At 41.0% G+C, this 27,154-nt stretch overlaps 1 protein-coding gene across 1 annotated transcript in view; it reads right to left on the bottom strand.

The window, feature by feature from the left end:
- Positions 1-26,341, bottom strand: part of LOC121276315 (calcium-binding mitochondrial carrier protein Aralar2-like) — a 280,042-nt gene extending 253,701 nt beyond the window's left edge. Inside the window, exon 1 of the mRNA XM_041184583.1 lies at positions 26,199-26,341. Within this exon, the coding sequence (XP_041040517.1) occupies positions 26,199-26,308 (110 nt within the window). The 5' untranslated portion in view covers positions 26,309-26,341. The remainder of the gene's footprint in view (positions 1-26,198) is intronic.
- Between the last annotated feature and the right edge of the window lie 813 nt (positions 26,342-27,154).

Here is a 27,154-nt window from a genome sequence, read left to right as displayed (position 1 = left end):
AATAATATTATGAGATTTATTATACTTTCATGACACCATTTAATGTGCATCAAAATTAAATGCATCCATTTGTTTCAGGTGAAAAGGCAGGAGAATGGCACTAGGTCATAATGCTCATTCAGAGGGCTGCTGCGCCATAACATTCTGTGATTCTGTGAAATTCCCTATCCTGGCTGGGGGCAACCAAGAAATATACATTATATGCAAAAGGGGCAGCTAACAGGCACTTCAGATCTCCAAATCCTTTTCCTCTCCTTAAGTTGTCACACACAAGCCGTAAGGCACAGGGAAATGATGACCATTTGTCAAAGATTTTTAAATTGGGATTTCTGAAGAATTCCCCCATTTCTGTATTTATTGACATTATTATTATTTTCATTTCTGTAATTACAGAAAAGCATTTATTTCAATGGCAGCAATATTTTCATATGAACGACTTTTCAGAAGTTGGAACAAGGGGTCCTTGGAAATGATACAAATTTTGCAGAGGTTCCCCACAGAAAAGAAGTCTGAAATCCACTTTACATGTAGAAAAGAAATATGACTATGAACTGAAAACAAAATACAATAAAACAAGTATTTTTAAACTGCAAAAAAAACTAACAGAGTGAAAGTGATTGTGATAGCAATGCAAACAGGCTTGTAGCAAATTGGTAGCTGTTTTTTTAACATGCCATTCGTTATTTTCCATTGACTTGAAAAATATTATACTGCTACAAAAATATATCAAAACATATTTTCAGAACAGGTCAAAATATTTCTTCCCCAAAATAACTGTATAAAGCAAGGAGTTTATTTGGAAATTAGTTCCATTTCATCCTAATCGTTTCTGCAATAATCCATTTCAATTTCATTTTAAACTACATCTTGGGTCAGCCCAAACCCTTTCATCTGCAAATCTGATGGTGGTGCAGATCAGAGGGACAATGTTACTCTCCCATCTAATTAAGGCAGGAACCTCAGGCAATATTGCAGGATAGCATCAGCCTACTTACCGCATTTGACACTAAACAGCCTAGAAAAAATCCAAGCACATAGACAATGAATTTTAGGTTTCATCAGAATAGAGCATATAAGTTAAGGGCTCTATACAATTACATGGAATTTATTTGCTAAATTTATTAATCCATTGAAGATTTTAAGATTACACTTAAAATTAAGATAGCATGCCATTTCAACAGAACAAGATCTAAAGACTGCTGCTCTAAAATGGTAGTCAGATGCAGAATCCAATCTGCAATTCCCCTCACACAGCAATTTATGCTGAACAAGAGTAGATGCTTGCCTACTGAAGAAGGATAGAGAAAGAAGGGAGCAAGCCATGTCCAGCTGCTCCTGGACCCTTCTATACTAAAATGGTAATGGCAAATGTCTGGTACCTCAATACCCCAGAAAACAGCAGTAAGGGAGCATTAAAACTGCACAATAGTAAGATAAAGGATGTAGTGAACTAATACTGCCATTGGAGAAAGCAGCCCCTTCTCCCAACAGCTACTCCTCAAAATAAACAAGTTGAAGGCAGTGCCTCCAGCATCATGATTATCCACATTTTAAGGTGGGTTCTCCCTGCATCACGAGAGGCAAAAAATGACTGCTGGGAAACAACAGCCACATCTTACCAAGGACAAGGTGTTGGAGGGAGAATGCAGAGATGGTTAACAAGAATGGTTCCAGGGATGTGGAACTACAATTATAAAGGAGTTATGATCGGAGAAGTTGGGACTCTTTTCCTGAGATAAGAGAAGGCTGAGAGGAGGTTTGATAGACGTATTCAAAATCATGAGGGGTCTGGACAGAGTAAATTGGGAATAACTGTTCCTACTCATGAAAGGAACAAGAGCAAGAGGGTACAGATTTAAAGTGATTGGCAAAAGAAGAAAAAGCGATATGAGAAAAAACTTTTTCACACAGCAAGTGGTTAGGGTCTCGACTGCACCTGCCCCATTACCTCCTCCCTCCTCACTGTCCAAGAGCCCAATCACTCCTTTCAGGTGAAGCAGTGCTTCATTTGCACATCCTTCAATTTGGTCTATTGCATTCGCTGCTCCCAATGCTGTCTCCTCTACATTGGAGAGACCAAACACAGACTGGGTGACTGCTTTGCAGAACATCTTCGGTCTGTCTGCAAGCATGACCCAGACCTCCTTGTCGCTTGTCATTTCAATGCACCATCCTGCTCTAATACCCACATGTCCGTCCTAGCCTGCTGCAATGTTCTAATGATGTCCAACACAAACTGGAGGAACAACAGTTCATCTTCCAATTATGCACTTTACAGCCTTCCAGACTTAGCATTGAGTTCAACAACTTCAGACTATGAACTCTCTCCTCTATCTTCTATTTTAATCCCTTTTAAAAAAATATTTATTTTTTTATTTATTTATTTTCATTTTTATTCATTTCTTCCTTGTTTTAGCCTTTTTCTCCAACCACTGTCCTCTCCCCCAACACCCCGCCACAAAAGGGCCATCTGTCACTTGTTCTATGTTGTTCTTCCACAGAGTGCTGACCCATGTTCTGCTTTTAACACATTCTGCTTTCTTACCTTTATGCCACTGTCAGCACCTTCTTTAGTCTTCACCACTACCATTAACAGTCCCTCTGTCTTGTGTCCATGGCATCTTGGTCAATCTTTCCTTAGCCCCCCACCTATCAATGACCTTCTATCCTGCTTTACATGCTCCACCCCCTAGACAGTATAAATTCCATCACATTTCTCCCTCTCTTTAGCACTGAAAAAGAGCCTTACGGACTCGAAATGTTAACTCTGTTTCTCTCTCCATAGATGGTCAGACCTGCTGAGTTTTTCCAGCATTTCCGGTTTTTATTTCAGATTTCCAGCATCTGCTGCATTTTGCTTTTATCTATGTACAAGTTGACCAATTGTGTCCCAGCATTTCTGAGAAAACAGCTGAGTCTTTCATCAGCAAAGATACTGTACACACGCAAAGTTTCTGAATAGGACTTAATTACTGAAATGACTTTAATCACACAATACAAAACAGGATTGGTAATAACGGTATTCTATATTTTTGTGACAATTTTAGATTTTGTAAATAGCGAAGACATGGGCAACATTTTCCACCCTTCGGTGCGGGAGTAAGTGCGGGCAAATGGGTTCCCGATCGGCACTCCTGTTGGGGACGTGCCACCATTTTACGTGGGCGGGCTAATTATGGCCCGTCCAGCGTGACGTCTGCTCGGAAGCACTATGCACTCCCTGTGCAGGCGGGGAGGGTAATTCCCTAAACCAGAAGTGCGCTCTTTCACGCATGCGTGCAGAAGAGCGCACAGATCTCCCTGAGGCAAGGTGCCATTGGAAGTTTAAAACATTTTTAGAAATGTGAAAAAAAATTCCTGACATGTCCCCTCTTGTGACACTGTCACATGAGCTGGGACATGTCAATTTCTTCTATTTCAGCATTTTGTAAACATTTAAAATCCATAATGAAACCTCATCCTACCCACCCGATGTCACCCCGTGTCATTTTACGTGTCGGCGAGCGGGCCCCGCCCCTGCTTGCCGACAGGAAGATGCAGCCCATGATAACAGTTGATATTATTGGTAAATGCATGTTCTTACAAAGCCCAGAGTGCTGAGCCAGATTTCACATTACCGGTCATTTAATACTGAGAACATTAGTTACAATACTTAAAAGGAACTCAGTTTTTACAATGCATATTATTTTGAAATATGGTAAAAAAAGATAGTAAGAATCACACAGCTTCAATTGTTTATTGTCAAAAATGTGGGACAAATCTCCAAGCAAAAATTTTATTTGGGAACAAAGGGATGGCTCTGGAGTGAAAAAAACAGTTCTGAATGAATTGGCATGGCATTTGTGCACAATAATTGTAAAGTAATAGATTCGCTAAGTAAAAATCTCAGACCATATCTAATTAAATCAGACCCAGTGGCTCAATGCTTCCCCTTCAAAGTGAATGCTAACAAGCTTTTGAAACAGTCACCAGCCAGAAACAGTCCAAATCATGACTGAAGTGGAACTGTCCCGTCCTATTCGAACCATAATATTACTTAGTCTCTTTTAGAGACAGAAAAAGGATTTTTCCCTCTAAGTTCCCTTTAATTTTTTGAAATTATCTTAAATTTGTACCCTCTCATTATTGACTCATAATAAATGGAACCAAACAAACACCATCACCCTGCACGATCTTGAAGACTTCTATCGGGCAAAAAGAGGACCCGGAGGCAGTCAGCAGCACCTAGGAGACCGGGCAAAAGGAAAACTCAGGGGCAGTTAGCAGCACATGGAAGAGCAGGTGTGAGGGGAACCGGAAGCTGTCAGCAGCAACTAGAAGAGCTATCCAATCCAGTCCAGTCTGTGGCTCTAGCACAGGGCAGCCACGTTCTGAGAGAAATCAAAGAATGACATCACATGAAAACAGATAAGTGATTGGTTGGTGAAAATTTTTCTTGCTTATCTTCAAAACTCAATAGTAATTGTAAGGTTTTATTAGCTGTAGTAAGGTTTATCAGCAGTAGTAAAAGTTATTGGGAGTAATTGTTTATCAATTATAGATTAAGAAATATAAATTAATCAACACATAACAAAAATTGCATAGCAGGTGATATGTTGTGACTGCAGTGTGCGAGTTGTCCTGGGTGCCAGTGTGATCCAGGACAAACAAGTCTGCAGTAAGTGTCTGGGGCTTGAGAAGCTTTGGCCCAGAATAAATGAGCTGGAGACTGAGCTGCAGACACTGCGATGCATCAGCAAGGGGAAAGTTATCTGGACATTTTGTACCAGGAGGCAGTCACACCCCTTAGGATAGGGTCTTCTGATTTGGTCAGTGGTCAAGGGACAGGAACATGTGACTGTGAGTGAGGCAGGTACGGGGCCCAGCAGGTAGAAGTGGAGGAGCCTCAGCCTTTGCAATTACCAAGTTTCAAGGTTCTTACAACCTGTATGGATGAAAGTGTTGGCTTCAGGGCGGATGATCAAATTGACCTTGGCACCGTGATACACAAAGCTATTCAAATGGGGGGAATTAATAAGAATGTGGTGGTATTAGAGGACAGTATAGTTGGGGGATAGGCAGTTCCCTACAGCAGAGAGCGGGAATCCAGACGGCAATGTTACCTGCCCAATGACAGGGTTCAGAACAGCTCTGCGCTGGAGGGGAGCTTGTAGTGGGAGGGGGAGGATCCAGTGGTCATGTCCATGTAGGTGCCAATGACATAGGTAGAACTAGGAAAGAGGTTCTGCTGAGAAGTGTAAGCAGCTAGGGGCTAAATTAAAAGGCAGAACCTCAAAGGTAATAATCTCCGGATTACTACATGAGCCATGAGCAAATTGGCATAGAGTAAATCAGATTATAGAGTTAAATGTATGGCTCAAAAATTGGTGTGCGAGAAATGAGTTTTGATTCATGGGGCACTGGGACCAGTGGGAGCTGTACCATTGGGATGGTCTTCCTGAATTGCACCTGAACTGTACTGGGGTGAGTGTTTGGTGAGTCATAAAACTAGGGTGTGGAGAGGGTTTTAAACTAAATAGTGGGGGCAATAGATCAAGTTTGGGAAAATGTGATAAATTAAATAAAGAAGACAAGGCAAGAGAGCAAGGTAAGAATGAGGGAAGTGATGATCAGAGCATGGCAGGAAGGGACTGGGTGTACAACCTAAGAGTGCACCAGCAGATAAGGCTAGAGGTTACAAAAATATTAAAATGATAGAACTAAAGGCTCTGTATATGAATTCACTCAACATACATAACAAAACAGATGAATTGACAGCACAAATAGAAATAAGTATGTATGATTTGATAGGATAGCCATTACAGAGACGTGGCTGCAGGATGACAAAGACTGGGACCTGAATATCTAAGGATTCGCAACATTTAGGAAGGACAAGAAGCTGGGAAAAGGTGAAAGGGTAGCAGATGACATTGGTACAACAGAGAGAGATGACCATACTGCTGGAGAGATCATGATGCAGAATCAATTTGAGTAGAGGTGAGATGTAGTAAAAGTAAAAACTCACTTGTGGGAGTGGTTTATAGGTCCCATAACAGTAATCACACTGTAGGATGGGATACACAGGAACAAATAATGGCAGCTTGTGAGAAAGATACAGTAATAATCATGGGTGATTTTAATTTACATATAGGTTGGACGAATCAGATTGCCAAAGGTAGCCTGGGCGATGAGTTTAAAAGCATGTTTTCAGGCAGTTTCTCAGAGCAGCACATTTTAGTACCAACCAGATAGTGGACTATACCAGATCTGGTAACATGCAATAAGACAGGATTATATAATGACCTCAAAGGGAAGGCACCCATATGTAGTAGTGCTGATGGTATGACTGAACTTCACATTCAATTTGAGGGAGGGAGGAATGGATCTAAGACTGGTGTTTTAAACTTAAATAGGAGTAATTATGAGGGCATGAAGGCAGAACTGGCTAGTGATCTGGGAAATTAGGCTAAGGGATAGGTTAGTAGAGATGCAGTGGCAGATATTTGAGGAGATATTTCAGAATACTCAGAAAAGATACATTCCAGTGAGAAAGGAAGACTCCAACAGTACAACTCGCCATCTGTGGCTAACAAAGCAAATTAAAGATGGTACCAAATTGAAGGAAAAAGCATATAATTCCGCAAAGATGAGTAACAGGTCAGGAGACTGGACAGAATATAAAGAACAGCAAAGAAGAACTAAAAGAATAATGAGGGAGAAATGAGAGTTCAAGAGAAAGCTAGGTAGAAATATAAAAACAGTAAGAGTTTCTACAGGTATTTAAAAGGAAAAGAGTAAGTGAAGTGAGCATTGGTCTTCTAGAGAAAGAGTCTGCCAAATTAGTATTTAAATATAAGGAAATGGATGAATTGAACAGATAGTTTGCATCTGTCTTCATTGTAGAGGATACAAATAACATCTCAAAAATAATAGTGAATCAGGAGGTGAAAGGCAGGGAAGAACTTAAGATAATTACAATCATCAAGGAAAGGGTACTAAGAAAATTATTAGAACTAAAAGCTGACAAGTGCCCAGGTCCTGATGGGCTTCACCCTAGAGTCATTAAAGTACTGGCTGCTGAGACAGTAGTTGCATTGGCTGTAATTTTCCAAAATCCCCTAGATTCTGGAAAGGTCCCATCAGATTGGATAAAAGTGAATTCAAGAGAGGAAGACAAAAAGCAAGGAACTACAGGCCAATTAGCTTAGCATCTGTCGCAGGGAAGTTGCTAGAATCTATTACTAAGGAGGTTACAGCGGGGCACTTAACAAATCTCAATGAAATCAGGCAGATTCAACATGGTTTTGTGAAAGGGAAATCATGTTCAACTAATTTATTGGAATTCTTTGAGGAAGTAACAAACAATGTAGATAAAGGGGACCTGTAGATGTGTTGTACTTAATTTCCAGAAGGTATTTAATAAGGTGCCACATCAAAGGTTGCAATGCAAGATGAGTGCTCATGGTCATAGGGGATAACATATTAGCATGGATAGAAACAGAGAGTAGACATAAATGGGTCACTTTCAGGTTGGCAAGATGTGACAAGTGGAGTACACAGGGATCAGTGCTGGGACCTTAACTATTTGCAATTTATATCAATGACTTGGACGAAGGGGCTGAATATATGGTTGCTAAATTTACTGATGGCACAAAGACAGGTAGGTCGTCAAGAGGACAACTGCAAAGGGATTTAGATAGGTTAGGTGAGTGGGCAAAAATTTGGGTGCAATGTGGAAAAATGTGAACTTATCCACTTTGGCAGGAAGAATAGAAAAGCAGCATATTATTTAACTGGAGGGAGGTTGCAGAACCCTTGAGGTATACAAGGGTCTGAGTGTCCTGGTACATGAACAACAAAAAGTTAGTATGCAGGTACAGCAAGTGATTAGGGGGTGTTGTTGTCTATTGCAAGAGGAATGGAATAGTTTGCTATAGTTGTATAGAGTATTGGTGAGACCTCGTCTAGAGAGCTCTGTAAAGTTTTGGTCTCCTTATTTAAGAAAAGATGTAAATGAGTTAGAAGCAGTTCAGAGAAGGTTCACCTAACTGAAACCTAGATGGCGGCGTTATCTTATGAGGAAAGGTTGGATGGACTTGGGCCTGTATTCACTGAAGTTTAGAAGAATGAGAGGTGAACTTACTGAAACATATAAGGTCCTGAGGGAACTTGACAGGATGGATGCCCAAAGGATGGTTCCCCTTGTGAGAGGTGGTGGAACTAGTGGCCACAGTTTAAAAGTAAGGAGTCTCCCATTTAAGACAGATATGAGGAGAAATTTTTTCTCTGAGGATTATGAGTCTTTGGAACGCTCTTCCCTGGAAGCGGTGGAGGCAAGGTCATTAAATATTTTTAAGATAGAGGTAGATAGATTCTTGACCAACAAGGGGGTCAAAAGTTATCAAGGGTCGGTGGAATGTGGAATTGAGGCCACAATCAAATCAGCCATAACCTTACTGAACACTGCTCCCAGCATAAAATGACTGCGGGGCAGCCAGCTTTTGGGTGTGCGGGCTCGCAACTGACTTTTCCAGTCAGAGTGACGGGAATATGGCGCCCTTTAAAATCCAGCCTCACGTATAGTTTTCTCACACTGCAGTTTTCTGCCACTACTTTTCTTTCTAGGTAATTTTAAAAGTTATAGTCATACCAGTATATGTATACCAAAGTGACTTCAATTATAATACTTGCAGAGGAACTGTTAACAGCTGCCAATTCTGATACAATTAACACATCTAAGTCAAATATAGATAGTAATGTTTAATAAAAACAAAGTCAGCCTGATAAATACTAGTAGATTTCTTTTAAGAAACGTCTAGAAAGCTAAAATTGAATTTCCTTAACGTGTAATTTGAACATGTTCCTTGTAAGATATTTAAATACAAAAGGCACTCAATCATTCTCTTACCTAGTAATTGCAGGTTCACTAGTTAACCTTGGATACTTGGATGGTAGTAAATTTTCAAATACTATGTGCTAGGTGCCATCCAAAAAGCAATGCTGTTCAGCACAAAGGTACTAGCTGACCAATAGTAGCTCACCATTACATTCAGATATAAAAGAAAAGGTCTCCAACACAAAACAGCAAGAATAGTGAACATAGTTTAAATTCACAGAAAAGTGTTTCTGGGCATCCTAAGAGACATCCTAATAGCTGGTTTTGAACACAATTAATGGAAAGTTATCTTCCTGGCTGAAAGGACCCAAGCTGAGAAGGTTTTCCCCCAAACTCTTAGTTTCAAAAAGAAAATGTTGTATTCCAACTAAAAGGGCAATGCTTTACATTGAAAGTACTTCCCAACCATAACATACCTCTTTAATTAGTGAAAGTACAGGAATTGTAATATTTGTATAATGAAATTGCACATCTTGTTGGAAGCAAATTCAAACAAACTACTTTTAAACGTCTGTACTGTTAACTTAGAAGCTTTCTAAAACAAAGTATAAGCCATACTATCAGCATACAAGCTCTTCCAACTATTTTAGAATCATTTGGTTTTAATTCACATTTAGTAAATTAAGTCAATATGTTAAATTCCCAGGGTTTGAAGCAGCAGCCACATTATCGTTCCTAATCAAATCAGATTGAGGTTACTGTTTATTACCACACAAGGGTCCATTATTTACCACTACACAGTGAGCTTAAACCAACACGATAATATTTCACTTTTGGCATATACATTCAAAAAGCCAGTGTTCCAAATTCAGTTCCTCTACAAACAAATCCTAAAAGCTCTACTTTTAACCACCTTATATATGGTTCACTAACCTGTTTTAAATTAATAATTTAATTTAATACTAAACTTTCAGAAGGATGAATGTTCAAGAATGCTGATAAATTAAGAAAAACATATCTAAGCTTTTCTTATTCCTACTTACCGTAGATTGTGGTGTATAAGTCGACATGGCATATAAGACAACTCCATTTTTTTCTGCGCCAAAGTTCATGTTTAGGCCTACACTTGGCATATAAGTCAGCTCTCCTTTTCTGTTAAGAAATGCTATACTCACTTTAGGAGTCAAGCTCAATTTTTATCTCAAAGGCATGGTTTACTCACCTTATAAGTTAGCACATGGGATCAAGCTAGTGATACGGGCTGTGTTGCCAAGCTGATGTGTGGAAGTTTAAGACATGCCCACAGAAAGCAGACCATGCGTGGTGAACAACGAACAGAAATGGATCCTCTGGCAAAAGGAATGAAGTACAAAGCTGGTATCAAGCTAAGAGTTGTAACAATTGCTTGGTACTTGATAGCCTCCGCAGTCTTCCACCAGGGAATTTTCACAGTAAGTGCACAAGTGCAGTCAATGGTCAGATTAATTTAAAAAGTTTAACATATTTTCCTATCGCTTGCTAACTCGTCAAATACTTGTGCTGTAGCAAAGGAATTCAGTGTTAGTGAAAAAGTGGTGAGAGGATGAAAAGAGGAGGAATCTGCCCTAGAGAAGATTCCCAAGATCAAATGCACCATGAGAACATGGACCAGCCACTGGCCTGATCTTGAGAAGCACATATCGGAATGTGTCCTTGAAAATCGTTGGAATGACTACATTGTCATGAGAACTGCAATGCACTTAAGTAGTCCAAATAAAACTGAGAGTCCAGCAAAGAGTTAGAGCAACAGCTCTAAGTGGTTGGTGTAGCCACTTGTAGGGGCAAGGCAGCCAGATATGGTTCTCCCTTGCTCCCCTCAGCTATATAAAGCTCTATATCAAGTTTCTGTTCCAATACCATCCTCAATTTTGACATGATGCAGCCATAAATTTTCTGTTAAAGCACATTTTTTTTATTAATTAATGGCATGTGGGTATCGCTGCAAATGTTCATTTAGTGCCACTAATCAACAAAACTCTGATAAATCCTGAAACTCCAGAAACAATAATTTTATAAAATAAAATAAAAATAGAACATGCTAGGATTACTTAGCAGATCAGGTAGCATGTGTGGAGGGGGGAAACAGACTTAGGGTTTCAGGTCAATAACCTTTCATCAGAATAGCACTGCTAAGGTGGGGAGAGAGTAGCTGAATGGGAGAGGAGTACTTCAAAGTTGGAATGGATAGTAATTCAAGTGAGCAATGTGGACAATAAGAATTGAGTTGGGGAAATGTACAATTGTGTAGGGAAAAGTTAATATAAAATGAATACTTTGGAGATGGGTAGTGGTCAGATAGTAGAATGGCAATGCATAGCTGTGCAATAATGGCATTCAGGAATGGGAGTATTTGTAGCGCTAGAGTATAAGGTGAGACTAACTAAACAAATTTGTGTGCCCTGAAGCTCCATTCTATGAATGAAGTCTGCATTTGTTAAATTTATTCCCAGTTGCTTTGCTGAATTCTGTGAATTGCGGCTGGATTTAGACGCCACAATAAATAAAAGTCTAGCTAGTCTGCTGTTGAATTCTATAACTCTATCTTCATTGATACCATATATACTTGTGTAAAAGTTGAATTTTTGAGGCCATTTTTAAAGTCAAAAGGTCAAGGGTCGACTTTTGCAGGGATAATGTTTTTGAGAGATTGACATGGGTGTTTGATTTTCGCCCAAAAAATACCATCATAATGGAATAAAGTAAAAGCCAGCAACATTAAAGAATTCATATTAATTCTCTAACATTTATTTATTTTATGATATTACAAATTATATACATTCCATCCAACACAATATAAATACATACCACAACAAACTAACTACAAGACTACAAGTTGAAATCCTTCAAGATCACTTTGATCATCATCTGAATCACTGAACAATTAGGATGAGAAACTTCAGCTATGAGGATAGATTGGAGAGGTTGAGACTGTTCTCCTTGGAGAGAAGACAGCTAAGAGGAGATTTGATAGAGATGTTCAAAATCATGAGGGGGCTGGACAGAGTAGATAGGGAGAAGCTGCTCCCTCTCTTAAAAGGATCAAGAACGAGAGGGTACAGGTTTAAAGTGATTTGCAGAAGAAGCAAATGTGGCATGAGAAGAAACTTTTTCATACGAGTGCTTTGGGTCTGGAATGCACTGCCTGGAAGTGTGGTGGAGGCAGGTTCAATCGAGACAGTCAAGAGGGCATTAGATGATTATTTGAATAGAAACAATGTGCAGGGGTACAGGGAAAAGGCAGGGCAATGGCACTCGGTCATAATGCTCATTTGGAGAGTCAGTGCAGACACGATGGGCTGAATGGCCTCCTTCTGTGCTGTTAAAATTCTGTGATTCCAATAGCTTGGTTGTATAACATCATCATATGAATTTTTCTGGTCTTCATCATCATCGGTCGTACCTGTAACTCCGCATCATCATTCTACCATTAATCATCCTCTGCACCACCGAGAGCATTCAATATTCCACATTTTAGAAATTATTTTTTGACAATATTGGGATCAAGTTTATTCCATGCGTCTATAACCCTTTGACACAATGTTGCTATTGAGGTTGCTTGCAAATTTTCATCCATAGTTAATGTTTCTTTGCCTTCCAACATCCAATTGTTCCACATCCTTTGGAAAGATTATTTATACATGTCCAAGGGCTGAACGACATTTGTAAGGCAGCCAGGAATTACTGCCAAAGTGATGTTGCTTGATCTCACATCACAGACTACATCATCAATAAGGTGGTATTTAACATGTCCCAGAAGAGCATGCTTTTTTTTTTGCGTAGTTCCCCTGCAGTATATTGAATTTTAAAACTATATTTTAACTATATATGCAATTAAATTCACTGAGGAAACCACAAAGTTTGAATTGCTGTTGTACTATATGCCAAAAAGACAACAAATGCTATGTGGTGCAATCAGGGAAAGGGATTTAATTCATTCTAACACACATGCATCAAATCCTGAAACCATGCACTGGACAAGCAGTTGTAGAATTCTAGAGAATTCTCATATCCTACTGGAAGAGTTGCTGTCTTTTTGAGTTTTGATGAAGCCTAAGCAAAGGGATAAATCAGTGCTTGCAGTTCATACTAGATAGAAGGATGAGAGTGAAGTGAAATTTGAAAGGGGGCACAAGGTAGGAACTAGATGTCGTCCTGAAAGTTCACGGTGACACCAGATGCAATGGCCAGCCCCATGATGCAGAGCACTATCTCCTCCATAAGGTTCAGTAAATGCAGATGTGCTTGCCTCATGGGGGAGATCTCTGCTGCTCCCTGTGGTCATATGTGACCTTGTTCTGCAGGAGAGGAAAGAATATCAGTGAGGGTGTTGCAATATGTTTGGGTGATGTGCCTACCATAGTTGAATAGCAGGATGCATATAGAAGAGGTGGGTGACAGGCTGACAACATTTGTACTTGTGTGAGTGTGAGGTGACGTATCTGAGTGTTCGACGTGAATCCTGATTACTGTTGCTTGACTAACTGGACTGTGATGCAATGAGCAGCTGTGTCCACACAGACAATTGCCCTTATTCTGCCAACATTTATATGGATAGCGTTAGCCAAACTGGTCCTGACCAGCTGAAATGGTAGTCCTGATAATGAAAACTTATAAATGGAAATAATCTAAAGATTTCAAGTGATGGGGCTATAACTATTTCCTTTAGCAGATCCATTGTGTGATTGTCCTTGGGAAGAAAGATTGTTGACACACTGTCTTAGAAACAAATAGTCTTTGGAGTGTGCGTGGATGGCTACCTTGTGTTTTGTCACTGCCGGAGGGCGCCAGGTACTTGTTTCTGTCAATTCCCATCAGTCCATTCTATATTTCATAGAACATGGTCAGCCTATTTTTCTCCCCCCTTTGCTGTAATGATTCCCATTCCAAATATATGATCAAGGAGGTGACACTGGTATACTTCCCATATTGATTCATGCAGAATCATACAGTACGTCTTTGGATCACTTCAATCTTATTTATATCTCTCGCCTACACACAACTTACATACTCCAGGATTGGACGAACAAATGTTTGGTAAGCAATAATTCTTAGATTTTTCTTACAGTACCAAAGATTCTTCCTCAGAAATCCAAGAACCCTGTTTGTTTTGGATTTTATCTGCTGAATGTGGAATTCCAATGAAGGTAAGAGTAAGCGTAAGAGATTTTAGGTGCAGTGAGTAGGAGTTGTCATTTGAAGATATATTCACTGAAATTGACCATTCATGTGAGAACATGGAACTTTTTCTGGCACTGTAGCCAGGTCTTCAAGGTCAGACTCTGGGAATTCATCTCCATGGCCACCTGCTCCTAACCCCTTTGCAGGGCACATCTTAAGAGTCAAACATGATCTCAACTCCTCTCAACCTCCTAGTCAAAGGCCTCTAGCATCACATTGGTGAACCTGCATGCCTTCTCTCTAGCCTGTTGCTACATTTGCAGTTTTCTTTATTCCATCAAGAAGGTATTGGCACTGTTCCACCAGCTGCTATACCCTGAATGCACCTTCTACTTAAGAAGGGCAGGCTGCCTTTAAAAATTGCAGGCTAGCTGTACATTGTGCTAGCCATGCACATAACTGGTTCTCCTGCTGAGCATGCTGCTAGTCAGCAGCACATTTTGCACAAGGATGCATGTTACAGTCATGTTGATTAGTAGGCAGCATGATGTTTGTGCTAAAGGCAAAGGCGAAATACTGTGGATGCTGGAAATCTGAAACAAAAATAAAAAATGCTGGAAAAACTCAGCAGGTCTGACATCTGTGCAGAGAAAGACAGAGTTAACGTTTCGAGTCTGTATGACTCTTCTTCAGAGCTAAAGGGAAGTAGAAATGTGGTGAAATATATACTGTTTAAAGGGGTGGAACAGGTGAAGCTGGATAGAAGACCAGTGATAAGTGGAGGCAAAGGAGAGATTGCAAAAGATGGCACAAACAAAAGGGTTGTTAATAGTGGTGGTGCTGGATAAAGGAGGTGCTAATGGTGTCATTAAGAGTGGAAAGCAGAATGTGATAATGGCCAGACCAGGGCAAGCACTCTGGAAAGTGACAGATGGCCCGATTGGGAGGTGGGGTAGGGGGAGGGGACAGTGGTGGGTGGTGGTTTGTGCTTCTTGCCTCAATGGAACGGGGTGCAAAGTAATCAGGTATTGTAATCCCTGCACCGGGTGATATCCCTAATCAAAACTCTCCCTCAGCATTTTGGTTCTTTCTATGGTGCCCTTGCTGGTCAGCCGCCTTCGCCACAAAAAGATAAACATCCCAGCACTTGTCAGCATTGTTATGTGGCCCAGTCTTCCAACATCGACTCCCTCTGGTTCGTGCTGCTGCATGGCCTCGTATTTGGGCTTTGGAGTGTTTGGCTACATATGCCAAAAAGACAACAATTTTTACACATTGCAATCAGGAAAAGGAATTTAATTCATTTGTTAATGCACAATGTACCAAAGCTTGAAACCATGCATTGGACAGGCGGTTGTAGAATCCTAGAGAATTCTCATATCCTACCAGATGATCTGCTGTCTTTTTGCGTTTCGATGAAACCACAACAAAGGGATAAATTATTTTGATTCTGAAAATCCTTATTAACCTCAAAGAAAGTAGATAAAACAGTTGATTTTCTGGGTGGTATAGTAAATTCATCAGAGGGGCACCCTCATTTTGAACTATAATAATATTTTGTATTGTATTCGTAGGAGCTATTATTAGGACAAGATCAAATATGACAACAGGGAGCGGCAGAGATTCCCCATAAGAAAAGCACATCTGCATCTACTGAGTCCTATGGAGGAGATGGTGCTCTTCATCAAGGAGCCCTAGCAAAACAGGAATCAATGGGAGTCAGGGGGAAAACTCTCAACTGGCTGGTGTCATACCTAACACAAAGGAACATGGTTGTGGTCATTGGAGGTCAATCATCTCAGTTCCAGGACATCAATGCAGGAGTTCTTAGGCCTAATCATCTTCAGCTGCTTCATCAATGACCTTCCTTCCATCATAAGGTCAGAAGTGGAAATGATCGCAGATGATTGCACAATGCTCAACACCATTTGCGACTCCTCAGATACTGAAGCATTCCATGTCCAAATGCAGCAAGACCTGGACAATATCCAGGCTTGAGTTGACTAGTGGCAAGTAACATTCACACCACATAAGTGCCAGGCAATGACCATCTCCAACAAGACAGAATCTAACCATCACCCCCTGACATTCAATGGCATTTGGGGGGAGGCGGTGGCATAGCGGTATTGTCCCTGGAGTGAGACCAAGGGCATTGCTCTGGGGACCTGGATTTTAAAAAAAAATATCTGGAATTAAAAGTCTAATGATGACCATGAAATCACTGTGAATTGTCGTAAAAACCCATCTGGTTCACTAATGTCCTTTAGGGGAGGATATTTGCTATCCTGATCTGGCCTACTACATGTAACTCCAGACGCACAGGAATGTGGTTGGCTCTTAAATGCCCTCTGAAATGGCCTAGCAAGGCATTCAGTTCTCAAGGGCACTTAGGGATGGGCAATAAATGCTGGCCTAGCCAACGACGCCCACATCCCATGAGTGAATTTTTTAAAATTACCATCGCTGAATCCCTCACTATCCCTCAATATCATCATCCTGGAGTTACCACTGACCACAAACTGACTGGATTAGCCATATAAATACTGTGGCTACAAGAGCAGGTCAGAGGCTAGAAATCCTGTGGCGAGTAACTCACCTCCTGCCTCCCCAAAGCCTGTCCACCATCTACAAGGCACAAGTCAGGAGTGTGATGGAATACTCTCCACTTGCCTAGATGACTACAGCCCCAACAACACTCAAGAAGTTCGACACCATCCAGGACAAAGCTGCCTGCTTGATTGGCACCTCATTCACAAACATTCACTCTCTCCACCACCGATGCACAGTGGCAGCAGTGTGTACCATCTAAAAGATGCACTGCAAGAATTCACCAAGAGTCCTCAGACAGCAGCTTCCAAATCCATAATCACTACCATCCAGAAGGAGAAAAGCAGCAGACATATAGGAACATCACCACCTGGAAGTTTCCCCCCAAAACACTCACCATCCTGACTTTGAAATATATTGCTTTTCTTTTACTGTCGCTGGGTCAAAATCCTAGAATCCCTCTCTAATAGCACTGTGGGTGTACCTACACCAGATGGACTGCAGCAGTTTAAAAAGGCAGGTCACCACAACCTTCTCAAGGGCAATTAGGGATGGACAATAAATGCTGGCCCAGCCAGTGATGCCCACATCCCATGAATGAATATTAAGAAAAATCCATGGGGATAGCCATCACACCTGTGGCTGGAAACAGAGTGAAGGCATGTTCCTGCCTTAAGTTCCCCTCTCAAATCCCACTTCATCCTTATCCTGCCATCTAGCATGAAGTGCAAACTGCAGATGGTATGCCCATAGAGTCCTTGCTTTCCACCACAGCCTCTATAAATGTCCGCTCCAATGATCCACTTATGCAGATTTTCAGATACTCAAGAATTGTCCCCTGGATAGCCAATGCAGTCTCACCATGAATGACACAAGCAACAGTGGACCTCTTAGCATCTTTGAAATTTATGACACACCACATTTTTGACCCATCATGTCTATGCCAAATAAAAAGAGCTATCCTGCTTGTTTCCATTTTCTAGTCCATAGCCTTGTAGATTACAACACTTCAAGTGCCTATCTAAGTACTTTCTAAACATGTTGAGAGCTTTTGCCTCCAGGAACATCAGAACATAGGAATAAGAGTAGGCCATTTAACCCATTGAGCCTACTCCACCATTCAATCAGATCATGGCTGACATTCGACCTCAATGCCACTTTCCCACAATATCTCCATAAAGTTCTGGTTGATTTTTATAGGACTGTAGTAAAAGGTGTGTGTTTTTTTTAAGTTATGAATGAATTATGTTTTAAAGCTTTTCCACACATGCCATCATTACTACAGGGTTCATTGGTTCTGTGCAGAATGTATATGGGGTGAAAGGGCATAGAAGTACCATGAGTTGGCATGGAGGGTATGAGGGTATTGGTAGCTGGAGGGGCATAGGTTGGATTGGAAGATATGAGTAGCAACTGGGGGTGGGTGAAGGGGCACAGGTTGGCATGGATGGTGTGAGGGGCCACTGGTGATACATGGAGGGGCATAGGTTGTCATGGGTGGGGCATGGGAATTATGTGTGGGGAGGGAGGGTGGTGAGGAGTGAGGGTTAAAGGACCTAATATTAAACTAAGGCAAAGTCACAGAACACTGAGGCGGGCCTTTTATCCAGCCCACCTCAGCACTTTGCAACACCTGTGACTGTCTCTGAACTGTTTCTGGGGGCAGAGAGTCTGACTGCAGTTAGCTCCAAGACCCCCGAATGAAAACCCCACCTTTTCAGGCACTTTTTCCTGTGGCAGGTGCGCCAAGCCAGGAAATCTGTCGACTCCCATTATGTGCTTCAAGGATGAAAATCCAGTCTGATGTCCTCTCAGATTCACAGGGTGGTTTTAGAGCTAACTGCAGGGCAGTCAATATGGTGTTTACAGCAAGAGAGCAACGAGAAGAATGCAGAGAGCAACATCAGGATCTATATATGCTGTTTATACATCAAACTAAAGCTTTTGACACAATACGAACATACGAAAATTCGTACATGCGAACAGGGAGCAGGAATGGGCCATTCAGCCCCTTGAGCATGCTCCAACATTTAATAAAACTATGCCTGATCTGATAGTAACCTGAAATCTACATCTCACCTACCGTCTATAACCTATCACCTCTTGCTTAACAAAAATCTATCCACCTCTGCCTTAAAAATATTCAAAGACAATGAGTCAACCTGGTCTATGACACTTGCTCTCAAGCTAGGATATCCAAACAAGTTTGTCAAAATCCTGTGCCTACTGCATGATGGTATGTCTGGGCATGGTTGTTCCTGTGGCAATATGTCTAATGCCTTTGTGGTAAACAGTGGCGTAAAGCAAGGATACATTGTGGCTCCCCAACACTTTAATCTCTTTTTTGCTGCAATGCTTAAGAAAGCAACCAGAGACATGCCTGCAGGCATCAACATTAGCTTCCATTCAGGGAAGTTCTTCAATCTCTTCAGACTGTGCACCACCACTGAAGTCATAGAGCCAGTAATCAAACAGCTTCTATATGCAGATGAGTGTGCCCTAGCTGCCCACAAAGAAGACACCCAGATGATGATAAACAAATTCTCAAGTGCTGCCAAAAACTTTGTCCTCCAAGTAAGTGTTTCCATAATATAAAGGCAAAATACTGCAGATGCTGGAAATCTGAAACAAAAACAAAAAATGCTGGAAAAAGACCTGCTGAGTTTTTCCAGCATTTTTTGTTTTTGTGTGAGCATGAACTGCCAGTTCTGAGGATGCCAATGCCAATCTTGTAGCAAACTTTGCATGACAGGTCTCACAGAAGATGATTAAGTCATTTACAGCTTGGATATACTCAAATAACAAGGAGTCTAATACCAGACACGATGACAAGAACTGTATGCTGTACTCTAGCTGTGGTCTAATTAGTAATTTATACAGTTCTAGTATAACCTTCATGCTTATATGTTCTTGAAGACATACTGTCACTAAATCTGACAGTCGCAGCCACTAGCTCAGATATTTGCACTTCGTGTACTTTAGAGTGTCATGTAGAGTCAGGTTCAACATATGGCAAGTCAGCAGACACAAGTGGGCTGCAGCCAAGTCAGGGGGAAAGAATAGCGTGTGTACCAGCTCACTGAAGGATGAGACTGCAGACAAGTTCTGCTGCAGAAGACAGAGATGAGGACTTCGATTGGCGGCATACAGGAGGCCGATGCTGGGTATGCACACAGAGATACTTGGTGCATTGATAAGCCACCAAGCCTGTTGTCATTGTCAAAGAGCATGGAAGAGTTCGGCTTAGCATATGACTTCATACAGATCTTGGAGTCAACCATTCTTGTGTGGAATTGATGGCCAACTCCATGACAGCATTTGCAGACCCAGACGTGATGCAGTATCTGCTGGTCAATGTCTCAGCTTTCATAGCAGCATGAAGGTTTCAGTGCTGCAGTAGAAGCTCAGCATAGATTTCACGACTTCAGTCTATGTTTCCATGCAACCTAACTTTGTGACATGCAGGTTCTGACTGCTACCATCATGGCTGTGGGTATCAGTGTTCAAAGGTGCATGCAGGCTCTCTTAGCAGGCAAACTATCTGCACTGCAGCAAATTACTAGGATCGCTGAGGTGCTTACCTGGGAGAGTAACAGTGGCTGTGCGAAGGACAAACCTGCTGTCCTCTCTCAGGACAACATCATACATGCTCCCACCACACCACCAGTGCTGCTGCCTTTCAACCAGCCAGTCCAGACTGCTGCTACCTAAGCAGACTAGTGCAGTTTGATGCCAGACTCTCAAGGCCCAGAACTGCTTGATGGTGGTCTGCAAGGCCATATGCAGTCCTCCCCACTGAAAGACATCAGCCTTCTACCACCCATGCTGCAGCTACTAGGCTAACACTGCAAAGGAGCTAGGCCAGTCAAAGACACTAAGAGAATGCACAAGTTCAGTTTAGTGTGTATTATTGGAAGTGTTGCTGGATAAAGTTGTTATGCAATTTTTTTTGTGGTGTCTTTTATTTCAGGATTTTGGCTAAGAGGACTTTGTGATGGTCTGTAGCAGAGGGATGGACAGATTGTGGAAAAACAGTGATATGGGGATGAGATCTTAGGGGGACCAGATTCTGAGCAGCTAGTCACGAACAGCATGTCCAGAGTGATGGGGAAGTTTAATCTAATTAATCAAACAACCAGGATTTGATTCTTATATCAGCACAATCACTAAAAACAGTGATCATGACAAATGGATTCCACTGTTAAACCTCATATAACAAATAGGACAATGAAAAGTTTCAGCAATTCAACATAGTTATAAACTTTAGAACTTTTGCAGAGCTGACAAACATTTGTAGAGCTGCTGTACATTGACAGGATCACTTACAGCAGAGTTTACTGGTACTTCATGTTGATTGGTACTTCATGTTGATTAGGATGATTGCTATACTGGAAGCAATGATTGTTTAAGGGTTGATGCAATTTATTCAGTCTTGATCTGAGCAGCTCGATTGCCCAGGGCAGGGGAAGGGACATAGCATTCTGGCTACATAATGTAATGATTCTTCTAATTTTGGGAGGGTCAGAGGGAGCAGGCAGTGCTGTTCCATTATTTCCCCTTGCCATGAAGTTTAATCTTCACATATGGTGAATGAGCCATAAGGTAAATTAAGTATCAATAAAATCACAAAATTCTCCAAGCGGTAGGTGGAAAACGTTTTGAAAAATGAGTTCGAATTCAAATTCAAAATCAAATTACATGGAACTCATGAAATACGATGCACTCAATAGTCTCAGTATTTCAATAGTCGTGGCTTGAAGTATTTAAATGTAATTCAGGTCATCCAGTAACCAAAGATAAAATGTCACGACAGTTCTCTATCAACACAGGTAGCACAGATTACTTCTACAGCCCATCCACATATAGCACGAACAACATCCCGGAATACTAAATAAAGGAAACTAGTATTGCTGACACCAATGTCCAAACATCGAAATTAATGATATACATAAGATCCATACATCATCTGCTTGATCAAGAAGCCAGAGAGTACAATATGCTTGTGTTTTTAGTGCAAAGGCAAAAGCCCATAACATTTTTGTTCACAAAAATCCACTCTAATAATCATATTGCTTAACCAGCATCAGTACTGGTAGAGAACAACTCTCATCTTCTACTCCTTTTTCTCGAACCGGCACCTACTTACAACCTTTCCAAAGCCCTGGAATGCACACCAGCCTTGCAATAATGCACCAACTATTTCCTGCCCCACCGATAGTACCAACACTACTCTGGCCAAAGTGACAAACAGCTTCCGATGCAACTGTTGCTCACTATCAGTCCTCAGCTGCTTTTACTTCAGACTTGTTAACAAAATCAAGCCCACAGGATTAAAGTGATAGAGGCAGCAGGGATACAAAATTGGTTAAGGGACAGAAAGCAAAGTAGTGGTGAAAGGTTCTTTTTCAGACTGGAGAGAAGTATACAGTGGTATGCTCCAGGATCAATATAGGACCCCTGCTCTTTTTGATAAAAATTAGGCTGCACCCACAATGCTTAAGTTCAAAATTTGAAAACGATATGAAACTTGAAAATATTCTGGACTGTGAGACGGGTAATGATATACTTCAAGAGGACACAGACTGGTTACTGAAAAAGGTACACAAATGCAGAGGAAATTTAACGCAGAGGACTGTGAGATGCTACATTTTATTAAAAAAATGAGAGGCAATATGAACTAAAAGGTATAATTTTAAAGAAGACAGAGGAACAGAGACACCTGGGGATGTTAAAAAAAAATGGGACCTTTGACTTAGGGGTAGAGAAGTTAAACCCAATTTTTTACTCAATATGGATTACCGATAAGAGGTCCAGTCAGATCAAGGTTCCAATTTTATGTCTAAAATTTTTCAAAACATAATGAGTAGTTTAGATATAAAACAGGTAATGTCCACAGCATATCATCCACAGACACAGGGAGCTTTAGAGATGTACCATCAAACTCTCAAAACAATGATTAAAGCATATTGTCATGAATATTCCCATGACTGGGTCAAAGGACTGGACTTTCTTTTATTTGCTACCCGAGATTCACTGAATGAATCAAGGTTTTAGCCATTTTGAATTAATTTATGGACGAGGTAAAAGGTTCTCTGAAATTAATCAAAAGTTGTCAGAGGGACAAATCCTCTATGTTAAATTATGTGTCTGTGTTCCAGGAACGGCTCACGAAAGTCTGCAAAGTGGCTCAAGAACATCTTAAAGTTTCTTAAACAAGGATAAAGGAATGGACAGATAAGCAAGCTATGACCTGAACATTACAACCAGGGGATGAAGGATTAGTTTTATTGCTTTTACAGGGGGAACCTCTGAAAGCACAGTACAGTGGTCCATACAAGGTAATGAAGAGGACTGGTAAAGTAAACTACTTGATAGACACCCCAGGTCATAGGAAAAAGAATCAGCTGTGTCATATCAATATGCTGAAACAGTACCATCTTAGGAAGTAGGATAAGAATGAGTAGGTATGTCAGGTAGTAAGCATAGTGGAGGACAAGAGAGACAGTGAGAATGAACCAGAAGGGGACCTAGACAGTTCACAAATTGAGCCTCCTACTATCTGGTTAGCTAACACTGAAACACTAGGGCAGTTAGACACCATATTTTCATATCTAGAGGCAGGACAACGAGAAGATCTAGTGAGGTTACTTACAGAACTTAAAGGGATCTGTAGGGACAAACCAGAATGTACAACCTTAGCCATACATGATGTGGATATAGGAGAATCCCCTCCTATAAAATGGCATCCTTATTGCTTAGGGCCAGAGAAACATGCTCAGGTAAAGGCAGAGATCCAGTATATGTTGGAAAATTACCTCATTGAACCCAGCCAAAGCAGCTGGAATTCCCCTATTGTCTTAATGCCTAAACCAGATGGTTTGACCAGGTTCTGTATAGACTATAGAAAGGTCAACGCAGATTCTTACCCAATTCCTCGCTTGGAAGACAATATTGGCAGAGTTGGCAGTTATACACTTCTTACCAAAATAGATCTGTTAAAGCGATATTGGCAGGTGCCTTTAACAACCTGAGCTAAAAAAAATATCAGCCGTGGTCACGCCATACGATCTTTACTAATACCGAGTGATGCCACTTGAGCTAAAAAAACACCCTAGCAACTTTTCAGAGGCTAATGAACCAAGTGGTGGCTGCTGTTCCTAACTGTGTGGTTTATCGTGATGATGTATTTGGAAATTCCACCTGAAACAGCTGGAAACCCGGTTTGAAAAACTACAGTTAGCTGATTTAGAAATCGCAAGTGAATTCGCAAAAGTGCGAGTAACTTATCTACGGCGTATGGTAGGGCAAGGACAAGTGTTGCCATGAACAACGAAAGTACAGGCATTGGTGGAGTTCCCTGCCCCTAAAACCAAGCAGGAGATCATGAGGTTTTTGGGGATGTGTAGGTTTTATTGTAAATTCATACCAAAGTTGTATTATAGCTGCTCCACTGATGAACTTGTTACAAAAAAAAGCCAAGGTAGTGTGGACAGGAGAATGCCAAACATCTTTTGAAAGGCTGAAAGCAATTTTGATCACTGAACCAATGTTGACTGCTCCAAATTTCACTAGACCCTTCAAAGTATCAATTGATGCTAGTGACCTGGGGTGTAAATGTAAGAAGTTACAAGAAGATGAATTGGGCATAGAAAGGCCAGTGGGATACTTTTCCAAAAAGATATTCTAGAGTGGTTAATGCTTGCTATTAGCACTTAAACATTTTGACGTGTATGTCCACCATGGATACAGGGAGAAACTAGTATATACTGATCATAAGCCCATAGCCTTTGTGGACAAATTTAAAAACCAGAATGCCAGACTATTTCGATGGAATTTATTATTACAGCCTTACCACTTAAAGATTGTTCACATTATGGGGAAAACAATGTATTTGCTGATGCTTTGTCTCGATTTTAACTTTGCCTTAAATTTGCTAAAGGCCAAAATGATACAGAGAGTAACTGCATTAGCCTTGTAAAAAAAAGTGAATGAATGAGTGTGAGGGTGTGTTTTAGTATTTTGTTTATGTTTTATTACACTTTGTAATGAAACGCATAGAAATATAGTGTTTCATTTCTCCAAAGTGTCATGAACACTTTAATCACAGAAAATGGTTAATCTTCAAGGACTAAGGACATTCTTGAAGAATTTGTGTTTTAAAAGATACTGTCCCTTAAAGGATTAATGTGACTCCTTGTCCACGTTCAAATGCAGCACGACCTGGGACAATATCCAGGCTTGGGCTGACAAGTGGCAACATTCACGCCTTAAAAATCTCAAGCAATGACAATCTCCAACAAAAGACAATCTAACCATCGCCCCTTGACATTCAATGGTATTGCCATTATTGAGTCCTCCACTATCAGCATCCTGGTGGTTACCATTGACCAGAAAGTGAACTGGACTGCCCATATAAATACTATGGCTACAGGAGGTCAGATGCTAGGAATCCTACAGCAAGTAACTCACCTCCTGACTCCCCAAAGCCTGTCCACCATCTACAAGGCACAAGTCAGGAGATTGCTGGAATACTCTCCACTTGCCTGGATGGGTGCAGCTTCAATAAGACTAAAGAATATTGACACCATCCAGGACAAAGCACCCCACTTGATTGGTACCCTTTCCCCAAGCATCACTCTCTCCACCACGGATAGACAGTGACAGCAGTATGTACCATCCACAAGGTGCACTGCAAAAACTCACCAAGGCTCCTTGGGCAGCACCTTCCAAAACCCACAACCATTACTATCTAGGACAGGGCAGCAGATACATGGGAACACCACCACCTGTTGGTTCCCCTTTCAAGCCACACACCATCCTGACTTGGAAATATATCGCCGTTCCTTCACTGTTGTTGGGTCAAAAACCTGGAACTCCCTCTCCAACAGCACTGTGGGTGTACCTACGTCACAGGGACTACAGCAGTTTAAGAAGGCCAACACCTTCTCAAGGACAATTAGGGATGGGCAATAAATTCTGGACGAGCCAGCGATGCTCACATCCTATAAATTATTTTTTTTAAAAACAGCTACTGCTGTGAAAAGCAGAGGAAAGGACTGTTCTGTGTTAGCCACCCAATAAGATGCCAAGGAGAACTGATTTTCTGCTCAAAGAGATGGGACTTGTGGAAATTTAAAGACCAAGTTATTGAGTCACCAGAAAAGGGCATTGCTGCTGGAAATCAGTTCAGGGATACTCAGAAGACTGACTGAAATGACTTTCAAAGGGCACTGGACTTAATCTATAAGACTACATTTACAAACAATGTTAGGAATCCTGCAGCAAGTAATTCACCTCCTGACTCCCCAAAACCTGTCCACCATCAACAAGGCACAAGTCAGGTGAGTGATGGAATACTCTCCACTTGCCCGGATGGGTGCAATGTACAAACAGGTCATAAGGCATTTTTGGTTGTGTTAACGGGGAAGTACCTTTTCCATACTTTGGTATATTAGTTACCTATTATGTAATGTTTAATTGATGTTGATTTTAGTTTGTTTATTGCAGTAAAGGTCTTAAAAATGTGAAATTTTGTGCAATTCTTTCCATTGGTCACTAGAAAATTCATAACTCTTTTAAGAAGTTATCAGTGTCCACGGGGGTAATATATATTGATAAGTTAATTGTTAAGAGGAGCTCTGTGGTACACTATGATATTGGCCAGCAAGAATATGCTTACCCAGTTTTTGACTGATTCACTGCACCCGAGAGCAACTCCACTGTCTCAGGATTAGATTCCATGCCATTACGTAAATTTAAAAATCTTCTGACAAAGTCTTCAGGAGACATGTATCGCTCTCCGTTCTTCTCAACAGTTGCATACTGAAAAGAACAAATAGCATTTTATCAGTACATTAAAATACATATAGCATTGGACAAAGGGCTTCTTTAACTCGCAAAAGATTCTCACTACTAAAATGTCATAACATTGTTTTCAGGTATAATCCTTAAACATTTTCCACAAGTGTTTTTTTTTATTCTTTTATGGGATGTGGGCTTTGTTGGTAAGGCCAGCATAAGTTGCCCATCCCTAATTGCCCTTGAGAACGTAGTGATGAGCATAAGCTGTCTTCTTGAACTGCTGCAGTCCACTTGATTTATGTATACGCACAGTGCTGTTTGGAAAGGAGTTTCAGGTTTTTGACTGGGTGACAGTGAAGGAAAGGCAATATAGTTCCAAGTGAAGATGGCATGTGGCTTGGGGGGAGAACTTGGAGATGGTGGTGTCCCATGCAGCTATTGCCCTTGTCCTTCTGGGTGATAAATGTTACAGGATTGGAAGATGCTGCTGATGGGGGCTTGGTGAGTTGTTGCAGTGCATCTTGTATATAGTACACACTGCTGCTACTGTGTGGTGGTGGAGGAGGGAGTGAATATTTAAGATGGTGAATGGGGTGCTAATCAAGTGGACTGCTTTCACAGAATGACAATTTTAATGTCTCAAAAGCATCTTTATCATGGATGGTGTGGCGCTTCTTCAGTGCAGTTGGAGCTCCACTCATCTAGGTAAGTGGAAAGTATTCCGTCACACTCCTGACTTGCACCTTGCAGAGAGGCTTTGTGGAGTTAGAAAGTGAGTTACTCACAGCATAATTCCCAACCTCTGACTTGTTTTTGTAGCATAGTATTTATGTG

The sequence above is a fragment of the Carcharodon carcharias genome, chromosome 3, assembly GCF_017639515.1.
Source record: "Carcharodon carcharias isolate sCarCar2 chromosome 3, sCarCar2.pri, whole genome shotgun sequence".
Taxonomy (NCBI): domain Eukaryota; kingdom Metazoa; phylum Chordata; class Chondrichthyes; order Lamniformes; family Lamnidae; genus Carcharodon; species Carcharodon carcharias.
The sequence above is the reverse complement of the archived record's forward strand: the minus strand, read 5'-3'. Positions and strand labels throughout refer to the sequence as shown.